The sequence below is a fragment of the Sphaerodactylus townsendi genome, unplaced genomic scaffold (assembly GCF_021028975.2).
Source record: "Sphaerodactylus townsendi isolate TG3544 unplaced genomic scaffold, MPM_Stown_v2.3 scaffold_373, whole genome shotgun sequence".
NCBI classification, from domain to species: domain Eukaryota; kingdom Metazoa; phylum Chordata; class Lepidosauria; order Squamata; family Sphaerodactylidae; genus Sphaerodactylus; species Sphaerodactylus townsendi.
The window spans coordinates 758-13,963 of NW_025950554.1; the positions used below are offsets into that span (position 1 = coordinate 758).

General features: G+C 45.7%; 1 protein-coding gene across 1 annotated transcript; it reads left to right on the forward strand.

Moving 5' to 3' along the window:
- Positions 1-4,122: 4,122 nt before the first annotated feature.
- Positions 4,123-12,530, forward strand: LOC125425388 (collagen alpha-1(XI) chain-like; the record flags this gene model as incomplete). Its single annotated transcript, XM_048483001.1, has 7 exons — positions 4,123-4,211; positions 5,113-5,166; positions 7,891-7,944; positions 8,036-8,089; positions 8,818-8,871; positions 8,959-9,012; positions 12,486-12,530. Coding segments are annotated over exons 1-7 (366 nt in total), but the record flags the coding sequence as incomplete, so codon positions are not given.
- Positions 12,531-13,206: the final 676 nt, after the last annotated feature.

The following is a 13,206-nucleotide window of genomic DNA, read 5'->3' on the forward strand; positions in this document are numbered from 1 at the left end:
AATGGGTTCCTTCATAACTACTTCAACCCGTCATACATTTGAAGTGTGGAATCAACCTCTGTTTCAGATCTCTAGAACAGCTTCTCCCCACCCCACAATGCTTGCAGGGCAAGATCTAGTGGGCAAAGGGGGGCAGGTTCCCCAGGGGGCGGGCTGAAAGGACGGCAGCAGGAGATGGGGGAGACTGAATTGCCTGGAAGAGATGGTTCGTTCTGTAGCATGCACACCTGTTCCCCCAATTAGCTATGGTTAGGAAGTGGGGGAGGCTCAATTTCACAGAAGAGATGGCTCACTCGGCTGCATGCACGGCTGTTTTCCCTGATTATGCTGCGAAGAGGTGGAGGAGGCTCAATTTGCCCACTGAGATAGCTTGTTGTGCACTGTGTATGCCCCATTCTCCTGATGAGACGGCTGGTAGGAGGTTGATGAGGCTCAACTAAACAGTAGAGATGGGTTGTGCTATGGCGTGCACACCCCGTTCCCTCGATTAGGCTGCTGCTAGGAAGTGGGATAGAGTCAATTGCGTGGAAGAGATGGCTCGCTCTGCAGCATGTATAGCTGGCTTCCCTGATTAGACTGATTTCCCTGCTAGGAGGTGGAGGAGGCTCAACTGCCCTGCAGAGATCGCTGGTTCTGCAGTGTGCGAGCCCCATTCTCCTGATTAGACAGCTGCTAGGAGGCAGGGGTGGCTCAGTTGAATGGAAGAGATGGCTCGTTCTGCGGTGTGTGTACCCCATTCCCCTGATTAGGCTGCTGCTAAGGTAGTGGAGGGCTAGTTGCACAGAAGTGATGTCTTGCTGTGCAGAGTGCACAGCTGGTTTTCCCCATTAGGCTTCTGCTCAGTGGTGGAGGAGGCTCAATTGCCCAGCAGAGGTGGTTTGTTCTGCAGTATGCATGCTCCGTCCTCCTGATTAGACTGCTGCTAGGAGGTGGGGGAGGCTCAACTGCATGAAAGAGGTGGGTCTTTCTGCAGTGTGCCCAGAGGTATAGCAAGGGGGGGGAAGCGCCTGGTGCACTGGGGCGTCCTCCACCCCTGTCCTGCCCAGGAACGGCCCCGCCACGCCCCCGGAATGCCCATAGGGGCGCGTGCCTGGTGCGCCGTGCACCCCCTGTCCCCTTGAAGCTACACCTCTGAGTGTGCCTGTCCCATCTTCTTCTTCTCCAAAAGACTGCTGCTAGGAGGTGGGGAAGGCTCGACTGCATGGAAGAGATGGCTCATTCTGCAATGTGCACATTGCCAATGAGGCAGCTGCTAGGGGGAAGGGAGAAGTTTACTAAGACAGAAGCTGTAACTGTTAGGTGAAAGTATGGCAAACAAAGGCCCTTTTCGCACACAAGGTTTGCTCTGGAATTACTGCAACGCACATTGACATCCCGTTGCCGGTTCCCGTTGCCGGTTCATCGCTCGACATAATTCGCACTTCGTCCGGTTGCTCTGGAATCGCATCTGAATCTAGAAACCCCGATAGTTTGCATTGCCGCGGAATGCAATGCAAACGAGAGTTCTGATTGGCTGCTTGGTCATTCCTGGGCGTGTCGTTTGTGACGTTTGGCCCCGTCATCACGTTGTCACGCTGTGACGTGGCCACGAGATGACAACACGCCAATCTTCCCATTGGCTGACGTTACCTCGAGATGTCTTGCGTTGAGTGTGCCGAGGCGCTGTCCCTCGACACAGCATCGGCAGAAGGGCCCACTACACATTCTGTTGCTCTGAGCTGGTGTGGTGGGTTAACGCTTCTGTCCTCCCCCCCCCCCCAATATCTGCTCCAGCTCTTCAAAGTAAGGCATAGTCCGAGGACCATTACCGGAAGTCTTGTTGGGCTGATTAACTCTTTTGAAGTGACGTTTTAAAGTGTTTGCTTTTGTCCTACACTCAAGGGCAGTTCTCTTGTGCCCCCCGAGGCGCATCTCCGCCGCCACCTTCTCAAAAACATCTAAATTTCTGTAGCTGGACTTTAGGGAGTGCTGTACTTCCTCCTCCCCCCCATACTGCAATCAGATCCCTCGTCTCGTCGTTCGGCCATGACACACCCCTCCCAAGAGCTTTGTCTGAGTTGGCAGCTGAGCTGTTCGGCCCATCCATTTGATCTCCCTGGGCGCAGACATAACGCAGCCAATGAGCTACCAATTAAGTGTTATCTCACAGTCTCATGGCACCATTGCACAGAGATCTCGTTTTCTCGAGACCTTGCTGCAGCGAGACAATGCAATGCCTGACCAAGCATAAGGAGAGGTGGGAGGCGAGTGAGACGGAAACGGAACAGTAAAATCTGTGTGCACAACTGGCAAATTCCTTGCTCCTCCTGATTGGCTGGGAGAAATTGCATCACCGTGGGGGCGTGATTCCTAAAACCTGCTCGGTAGCTTGACGTTTCGCACATAGGGGCAGAAATGTGGAGGGAAATTGTTTTATCTGAAAAAGTTGCAGAAGCATCGAGCGACAGGAAAAATGTGAGGCGATGCCTCGATTGGGCGACAGAGTAGGGGTCGAACCTCATTCCAGAGCTAGTATGTGCAAACAGGCAGAAACCGTGACGACCACAAATATTTAATCCAGAACAAACCATGTGTGCGAAAAGGGCCAAAGAGAAGGGGGAGTAAATGGTCCCAAGGACATGTTCAACGATGTCAAGTTCAGTGCAGTGGGAGACAGAGACCCCCAGCCAGGTTGTGTTCAGTGAACTCACTAATCCCCCCCCCTTCCTCCATCTGAGGCACCCTGTACTCTCCCTCCTGCAGTACCTTCCAATTCCTTGTCTCTCCCTGTGCCCCTCCCCCCTGCCCTTTCAAGGACCTTGTGCTGAGAGCAGCCATGGTAGCCTTTGGGCATGGGAGACTTCTTGGGGAGTGCATAGGGCACATTCCACATACTCCCAGGGAGAGAAGAGTTTGGGAACTGGTGTAGAATGCCTGATGCACCCTTCTTCCTCGCCTTGTGCTCTGCTGAGGTGCTTCAAAATCTGGGCAGCCTGGAGTCAAATGCACTCATATCTTGCCTTTCTCCTGCCGTTTTCAAACGGAGTTGTGTTATGCTTGGTTTTGCCACAGGTTACTAGTAGACCTCCCAACTCATCAGATAGGCTTAGCCTCTTTCAAAGAGCCTGATTTTACACCTTGGGAGAGGGGGCAAGAAATTATATTCCATCAAGTCATAGAACCATAGAGTTGGACGAGACCCCAAGGGCCATCAAGTCCAACCCCCTGCAACACAGGAACCCACTATGAAAGTACTCCTGTCAGATGGCCATCCAGCCTCCTTTTAAATACTTCCAAAGAAGGAGACTCCTCCACACTCCGAGGTAGTTCATTCCACTGTTGAACAGCCCTTACTGTCAGGATGTTTTTCCTGATATTTAGGTGGATTCTCTTCTTTCACCTTGAACCCATTACTCCTGGTCCTAGTCTCTGGAGCAGCAGAAAATAAATTTGCTCCCTCACCAACATGACACCCCTTCAAATATCTAACTTCTGACTTATGAATCAGTGAACTTCCAAAACATCCTCTGGTTAATAACCTTGCACAGGTAATGCAAACTGAAGGTCATGGCTTCCTTTATTGACTCAATCCATCTCTTGGTGGGTCTTCCTCTTTTCCTACTCTCTTCAATGTTTCTTAGCATATTATCTTTTCCAGTGAGCCTTTTTCAGTGGCTAAAGTACACAAGCTTCAGTTTAGTCATTTTAGCTTCTAGCAGCATAATAACCCAATGAAGCTTTTATCAGGCTGCAAAGAAGGGTGAGGTGTGTTTGGTGTTTACCATGTCAAAATTATGTGTGCCGTATTTTTTAATAAAAATGTCCAAGAAAAGTCTAAGCTGAAAACCTTTCTCCTTGTTGGGTTTTTATGCGTGCAGTGGTGGGGTGGGGTGGCCGTTTGAGAGAATATTCAAACATTATAGAGAAATAAAATAATGTAACAGTATAATTATTCCTTAACAGTTCATAGAGGTCAATGCAATTTATTCTATCATGTAAAAAAGTTGTTGATTATAAAGAAAAAATGTGTATAGTATATAGGGTTCACCAATTTGTATTCCACCCACCCAGCCAAGAATGTAGGTCTGGCCCTGCTTGCTTCCTCCACACACAACCCCTTTTGTTTACATTAAACTCTTTCCTGGGGTTTCATCTTCGTGTGTTTCTCTCTTTAGCTGGCTATGAAGGGTCCACCTGGTGCTATGGGTCTCACAGGCCGACCGGGGCCGCTGGTAAGTAGTTACTTACTGTTGTAGTAAATTGTGGCATAAAGTATTTTTAGTATGTGACCAGCTAATTCTGGTATCTGTAAGGTGTGTGTGTGTAATGATGGCTAAGAGCAGTCCTAAGCAGATCTAAGCAGATTCTTAAACTGAATGGACTTGAATTCTACTCTTAATAGAATGAGGTTTACTCCCAGGAAGGACTGCAACCATAAGTTAGGGAATTTGCTTTTTCTGAGCATTACAAAAACAAATCTTGGGGGAATATGGGACAAGGTTTCTCCCTCTTCTAGGGCTTAAGCAAGAGCGTTTACAATAGTCTGTACCTGCTCGGTTTCATCTGTTCTGCATCTTGGGGGCCAAACTGGTTGTAGAAATTTTATCACTGCAGGAAACAACTCCCTCTCTAAAACAGTTTATTTCAATTGACATCACAATGGTTTGTGCAAGGCCTCTAGTAATGTGGACCAGGGAAATGTGCAGCATTATGATGTCACTGAAAGCTGCTTTATATTGATCTGTCCAATCAGGATTATCTCCTCTGGCAGCAGCTGTCTAGGGGTCTCAGGTGGAGGTCTTTCACATCACTTCTCACCTGATCTTTTTAACTGGAGATACTGGGGATTGAACATGGGACTGTCTGAACACAGACCTTTACCTTGGGCCACGGGGCCCCTTCAGCAGTAATATTTGCAAACAAGGTTAATTTTACTGATACTAACAGGGAGAGGGCAGAGCTAACAATCTGGTTCCTGTTCTAGCTGACATATGTTTCAGATATAACATAACTGGTTTGGCCCTGACCAACATTTATTTGGAAGTGCATCACTATTTTCCCTCTTGGAATATTCATCTATTGTTCTGTGTTCGATCTGGAGAATTATAGAGGTATTACATATTATTTTTGTAGGGTCTGCCGGGGAATTCAGGATTGAAAGGAGATGCAGGTGACGCAGGACCACAGGTTGGTTGATGAAGATAAAGATCTGAACTCTTTGCCTGTTGCAATGGAGTTGGGGAAGTGACAGTCTCTGGGATTTCATCCCCCCCCCCCCATCTCCATGCCTCTGTGTAATTCAAACCTACATCCTATTCAAGTGACAAGAAGGTCACTCTGTCCCCCTCTGTGTCTCCCTCTAACACTGTGTCTCCCTCCCTCTCTCATCATTTCCCATTTGCTGGCTTGTATTGGAATTCACAAATTCATTTAACAATCTTAATCTAATAGGCCTTTTTCTGTTTGTTTGTTTGTTTGTTTGTTTGATTGATTACTTTCTTGCCCCTCTTAATGGCCAATCCCACTCCCTTCCCTCCTTCCCAACAATGGAACACAATAAAATATGTACAATCATTTTTTAAAAAATAATTGTCTAAAGCAAAAACAACAAAAGGAATCACCAGCCCAAATCACAGGAAGTCAGCTTCAAGATAACAGCCAGGCTTTTAAACTCAAAATTTTGGTCAGCCTTCAGAGTTCAAGGGAGCCAAGTTAGCCAGCTGAGAATCTCTGAGCAATGGAACTGCAAAGGGCAGAGGCCACGCTAGAGAAATCCATCTGCCTGTTTGCCACCTGTGACACTTCATTAGAGAGAGGCAGCCAGAACAGGATCTCTTTTATGGATGTTGTACTTTATTGGTTCTCCTTCTATCCAGAGTGTGGATAGTTTATAGGTGAATGTCAGCACTTCAAACTGCTCTGAAACCTCATTTATAGCCAGGGTGGAAGCATTCTTCTGACTCCTTCTAAGATTGTAGTTGATTGGAGTTTTCATTTTGCCTTTCCTGCATTTTCCTTGCAATTCCACTTTATCCATTCCTCCCTCCCTCCCTCCCTCCCTCCCTCCCTCCCCCCCTCCCTCCCTTCCTTCCTTCCTTCCTCCCTCCCTCCCTCCCTCCCTCCCTTCCAAAGATTTTTTAGCCAGCTTTTTCCTTACAGAGCTCAAGGGAGCTTGTTGTTGTTGTTGTTTTCAAGCCACAGCTGTAAGCAACATGGAGATGTAAAATTGTTCTTTATGACCTGGAAATCTGTACAGCAGTGGTAAAAATATAATTAATATGTGTATTTTTGTAAAACTGACTGGAGAAGAACATGTTCTACTGTTTCTATGTGCCCCGAACCAGAGGCCTTTTCTCCCCTTTGATCTGAAATAAAACCAACTGCCTCCTAAAATCAAAAGTCAAAGGGGCCACTTCCCTGAAAAGGTTGTTCCAAAATTGTGGGGCTGACACTTTAAAGACCCTGTCTTGCGTGCAAATCAAATGAACTTTTTTAAAAAAATTATTTGAATAAAATGATTTAAGAATTACATCAATGATTATTCCATATTATTGTTGTTCACAAATACAACATTATTACTACCTTTAAAGAAGAAAAAGAAAAGAAAAAACACAAAAAAGAAAACCCTCCTCAAATCCCGGGGGGGTGGGTGGGGGGGAGGAGAGAAACTTTAGCTGTAAGAAACTACCTAGTCGATTCTTGTATAACATATTTATACTATTTTCTAATCCTTTACCTTATTAACACAATACAATAACCTCAATTCTATTATTCTATTTTTACATATTTTGTATTCCCTTTATTCTACATTTGTTAAATAATCTTCAAATAACAGATTCCAATTTCTTTTGAAGATCTCTTCGTCTTCTCTTAATTTCCAAGTCAATTCATCAGCTTCTATTATATCAGAGATCCTCTTCTCCCAATCTTTCATTGAAGGTGTTTTCTCAGATTTCCAAAGCTTCGCTATCTCTGGTCTTGCCGCAGTAATCAAATATTTTAAAAAATATCATTTTTTATTATCTTGATGGATGGGACACTGAAGAGGACTTTTCCTTGCAATCTTAATTCTCAGGCAGGAACATAGGGGGAAAACCTGTCCTTCAGATACCCCAATCCTAAGCCATATTGGGCTTTAACAGTCAAAACAAACACCTTTAATTGGGCCCTAGAATGGATCTGTAGTCAATGTAATTGTGGTAATAACAGGGTCACATGCTCCTGGTAGCTGGCTCTAACCAGTCTAGAAGAAGAAGGGTTGGATTTATATCCCCCCCTTTCTCTCCTGCAAGGAGACTCAAAGGGGCTTACAAACTCCTTTCCCTTCCCCCCTCACAACAAACACCCTGTAAGGCGGGTGGGCTGAGAGAGTTCCACAGAACAGTGGCTAGCCCAAGGTCACCCAGCTGGTGAGTGTTGGAGTGCACAGGCTAATCTGAATTCCCCAGATAAGCCTCCATAGTTCAGGCGGCAGAGCGGGGAATCAAATCCCGTTCCTCCAGATTAGAGTACACCTGCTCTTAACCACTACGCCACTGCTGCTCTTCTAGCCACAGCATTCAGGCTCTACTCTCTTGCATCTCAGTGAGAAAGGTGGACCTGTAAATACAGTGAATGAATAGCGCCAGTCAGCAACCAAAACCCAAATCCCCCTCCCAGTCGGGGCCAGTGTTAATTTCTCAGATACTTGCGTTGGGTCAGTGCAGCATCTATTATTTATTAAATTTATGAAATGTCTACCTTGCCCTTCTGCCACAATAGTGGGGCTCAGGGCGGCATGCACAGAGGATGGTAAATATCACTGTATTTTCAAAGGGACACCATTTTCTCAGTCATTGAGATAAAGCTGGGAGATGGGAAGTCATGTGTGGAACAACTCAGATCTCCCAACCATTTATTTTCTTTTCATAGGGTCCCCCTGGGATAATTGGGCCAGTTGGACCCCCAGGGAAAACTGGCAAGCGGGTAAGCATCATTGCCCCCTCTCCCTTTCATGGCTGAATAATGCTGCCACTCATCTCTTTCCTTTCACCTTTTCCCGTTCTTTTCTCAACAGGGTCGCTCAGGAGCTGATGGCGCCAGAGGGCTCCCGGGGGAAACTGGACCAAAGGTCTCTTTATCATTATTCAGGGGTGGCATTGATGTGGGAGGGAGAGGACATTCTGAGATTCCTAATGTGAGGCTTTCTTCAGTAACACAGCTGTGTGCTATTGGTTGAACTGTGCAAAGGGTCTGTAACTTTCTGTTTTTGTGTTGCAAGTATTCATCAGGGATAATTCTGCCTCACATAATGCAAACCACATGAAATTGAAACTTTGCTTTTGCACTTTGTACAGGGACATGAGGCTAATCCAGGGTCCATCTAGCAGTGGTAGGGGGTGTGTGGCACCCGGGACAAAATGGCCCCCCACTTATCTGAATTCAGCCGGCTTCTTTTTGCAGCCTGGTGGGGAAAGCAGCCTGGTGGGAACTACACTTTCCAGGAGAACCCCAAAACATTGCTGTTTTTGGCCCATGCAGAATCTGCTTTGGTTTGAAACGCCATGAGGCGTCACCTTAAGTCTGCTGTGACTTGATGGAAAACAAAACAAAACCATGGCTTCCTGAATGCTGCACTGCTTTCAGAAGCCCCCAATCTTCCCCCAAAAAATATGCAGAGAAAATGTCAAGGCACCTGATACAAAGCCGCAAAAATAGGTTTTTTAAAATAATGAATATCTGTAAGAGAAAGGAAAATTAAATATGATTTGGGATTATTTTTTTCTTCTGGAGTATAGTTTATTCTTCTGGCTGAGATGTACTTTGTTAGTGCTAATGCGCCGTGCTTCTTTCTTATAGGGTGACCGGGGCTTTGATGGACTCCCGGGACTTCCTGGTGAGAAGGGGCAAAAAGTAAGTAAACCCAGCTATTCACAGTAGCACATAATGCTGTTTATCCATGGTAGCATCTCTCTTTACTCCTCATTTTATCTCTTGCAGGGAGAATTAGGGAAGCCAGGCTCACCTGGAGCTCCTGGTGAGAATGGAGCTAAGGTAAGCATTAATCACAAGAATCCATTGGTAGAAAGAGATAAACAGGATTAGTGTTGCTTATGTACATGCTAGACTATTATCTGCAGGGCTCCTTTTTCTGAGGATGTGCAAAAGAGCATTATTTTCTAGAAAGACACTGGAATTGCTCTAAATTTATTTGTACCAGCCAGAACCATAATAAGAGAAGAACTAATCTTTTTTAAAAAATCTTTAAAATTGTATGTAAGCTGGTTACGCAGTCACTCATTCTCACTATCTTCCTCTACACTGTGGAAAGGCAAGGGAAGCCTTATGTGAACTGTAGATCATGTGCTTTTTTCACATGGGTTGATGATGGAGAGATTCCCAAAGCAGACATTGTTGATGTCAGAGGTATAGCAAGGGGGGAAAGCGCCCAGTGCACTGGTGTGTCCTCTGCCCCGCCATGCCCCCGTTCGCCCCCGTCCCACCCTGGAATGCCCCATCCCTCCCCCAGAATGCCCCCACCACGCCCCAGAACGCCCCCACCACGCCCCCACAGGGGTGCTTGCCCAGTACGTTGCGCCCCCTGCCCCCTTGGAACTGTGCCTCTGGTTGATGTTCTGAATTAGTTGAGGCCCCAGCAGACATTAAGAAGATCACAGCCCCCACACTTATCCCTTCCATCTTATTTTTACTGACTACCCTCAAATATTGGACGGCTTTCCTTTTGTTCAGATTTGGACCATGCAGGAAGAGAAGTGGGTAACTTTTGAGCCCTGTTCTGCTTTCCTAATCAAAAATGGCTTTTAAAGATCACACCGTATTTCCATTAAAAACAGAAAAACAACACCACTATTAGCAACCCAGGTGGCCTCATTTCACTCAGCAAAACCAAGCTAGGTATGGATGGTTTGATTCCCTCTTTTCTTTTACATGACTGTTTTCCACTCATGGCAGTTTGTGGATTGGATCCTGTTGGGTGCATGTGGTTAATATAGCAGAGTTGCGTCAATTCACAGAAGTGTGATATTGAGTGCAGTGAATCAGTCCTCCCAAGAAATAAATTGCAAGAAGTCAAATTTCAATTTATTCAAGTAGATTCTGTTCACATTCTTGTTGCAATTGATAGAAACCTAATCTACAGAGTACATTGCCCTATTACAAACGTCGAGGTGGTCTGGCATTTTAAGTATTTCAGTATGAGATACTGTTTCATAGGATTCTGCCCAGGCAGCTCAAGCAGGTTACATGAACCTGTGATGCCTGTGCCACGGTGTGTACAGTGGTTGCTGGGGCCATTTGGGATCGCTCAGATCCCAGCATCAGGAGGTGGCAAGGTTCACACAGGAAACACTGTGTTTCCCTGTGAACTGTGCTCCTGAGAATCCCCACCACCTGAGAATCCCCACCACCTGAGAATCCCCACCACCTAAGAATCCCTTAGAGAATACATTCTAATGGTAGCCACTTAAGGAATCCCCCATTATGGTGGCTGAAAGTTCTGGTGGAATAGAACCCTTCCTGCTTGCCATAGTTTGCATAGGCAAGGAGGAAGTGACTGAAACCTGGGTTGAAGGGGGGAAATTGCCAATTTAGCGACTTTCATTTAACCAGGTTCAGCCAAATATAATGGGTTAGCAGTGTTAGGAGGTTTTTTTCACACACACACCCCAAACCCGTTATATTTAGCCTGTGCGGAATCATCCATAGACCAACAAATTATTTTCATTACATCTCTTTTGGTTCTGTGTGCCTTAGAGCATGGCCCAGAATCCTCCGTAATCCTCAAGGATCCCATGGTAGACGGGGGATCCTTTACGGATGGTCCAGTGCAGAAAGGATCCTCAGTGGTTGAAATTGGAGAGGGGAATACTACAGCATACATATGAAGAGGGCTTAAAAACAAAATGCAAACTATTCCTCTTTATATATAGCTTATTTGACTATTATCCATAGCAGTTGTCCTCAACCCAATAGATCTGTACGCTCAGGTGGGTTGCATATCCTTGCCTGTTGGGTTCTAAGTCTCTACAAAGCAGCTATTTGTTTTTTGTGTGTTTTTTACTGCTCTTTGGGACGGAGTGTGCATATTGCAGAGCAAGAGCGTGCTGCCTTCTGTCTCTGTTCGCAGTGTTGCTGCAAGGAACAGAAAGCAAGATTACACACTGGTGGAGAGGATTCCTCCACTGCTCTTATTCTAACTATGACCTTGTTCCTCTCTGTGGTTCACTTCCTTGCATCTGCCTTGTAATTTCTGTTCAGGGGCTCTCTTGGGCTGCTATCCATGGTTCTAGCTTTGAAGCCAGATTCTGTACTCCTTTTCCTGTCAAATGGCTTGGACATTTTTTGTTTGTCACATGCTTGGTGGGTGGGCAGGGTCTCTGGTCTGGAAAGGCTGACAGTCACTGACCCATAGCTTCTAGAAAAGACATTCAGGCAGTGTTAAGCCACTCAGAAGTTGGGGGAAATTTTCAGTGGAGTGGTAGTGAATGGTGGTCTTTACCACTCGGGTAAAGGTTACACAACCAGTGCTCTTGAATGGTTGTAGATACCATGTGGTTCTGCAGGAGTTTTCCTTCAGTAAAGACCAAACTATATTTGCTTTAAAAAAACACAGCCGTCAGAAGCGGTGGAATGATACAGAACAGCGGTTCTCAACCTGTGGGTCGCGACCCCTTTGGGGATCGAATGACCCTTTCACAAGAGGTCACCTAAGACCATTGGAAAACAAATATTTCCAATGGTCTTAGGAACCGAGACACAAATAATTTTATGGTTGGGGGTCACCACAACATGAGTAACTGTATTAAAGGGTCACGGCATTAGGAAGGTTGAGAACCACTGATATAGAAGAAGAGGAAGAGGAGTTTGTATTTATACCCCGCCTTTCTCTCCTGTAAGACTCAAGATGGCTTACAAGCTCCTTTCCCTTCCTCTCCCCACAACAGACACCAGGTGAGGTAGATGGGGCTGAGAGAGTTCCAAAGAACTGTGATTGGCCCAAGGTCACCCAGCAGGAATGTAGGAGTGTGGAAACACAGCTGGTTCACCAGATAAGCCTCCACCACTCAGGTGGAGGGATGGGGAATCAAACCCGGTTCTCCAGATTAGAATTCACCTTCTCTTAAGTACTACACCACGCTGGCTCATACAAAGAAAGGAAGGGTTACCTCTGTCCCCTGTGCTTTTTTCCTGATTGAAAAGGCCCCATCCAGGCTTCTTGCAACCTCACAGAGAAAAAAAATGGGTCTCCCCAGTGTTTTTTTTCACTTATGGCGCTAAAGCACCTTGAGTGGATGAGATTTTTATCAGGGAAACTGCATGAAGGGAAGAGTATCTCCCCCTTTCTTCAACACCAGGAATTGATGATGTTGTCTCCAGTGATTTTGTTTTGAAGCCCAATTATAAATTGAGTAACCCCCAATTTCAGGAGTATTTTGAATCTAAGTGCATGTTGAAAATGTTGCCAAGTGCCAGGGGAGAGTTCTTACTGTGCCTTTCTCCGTTTGCAGGGCTCAGATGGTATATCAGGCGCCGGAGGACAGTCCGGGGAATCTGTGAGTATCTGCATTCCAAATTTAGGCTAGCTTGGGATGGTGTTAGTATGAACATTTGCGAGGTGAGGATGAAGCAGAGAGTCTGGAAATAAGGAATCTTAGGAGGCCCATGTTGACATGTTGTGCTTGGAAGTGTAAACAAGCAGAAAGCATAAATCACCTAAGAACTGGCATCCCAATTTCTTCATAAATGAAAGAAATAACAGAACTAGAAGATATGTATGTATAAATGATCTTTTCTGGTGGTGCTGTCTGAGCTATCTGTGGCTTCTATTGTTGGCATGGTATGTTCATAAAAGCCTTTGTGTGCTCTTATCCTGAAAATAATAATCTTCTGCTGAAGATTTTTGTTTCTTACATCTAAACGCAACTGGGGGGCGGGGGTGGGAGAAAAGATCTCAAATATTAAAGGAAGGGAGGGAAAAGTTAGAAAATACTAACGTTTCAAATATGCTGTTTGCTGACTTTTAAAAATATCTGTCATTTTGCGGAAGAAGTTGTCAGATCTTGATAAAATGACACCTGCGGATTTCTGTGTTAGATTTGACAGTATGTAAGATACTATCTATCTGTTTATTCACCTGTGCACAATGGGTTGGATTCAGAATAATGTTTCCACAGGAGGAAGGACTTCTGTGGCTCCCACTTCCTGTGGCAGCCTGAACCCCCCCCCCCC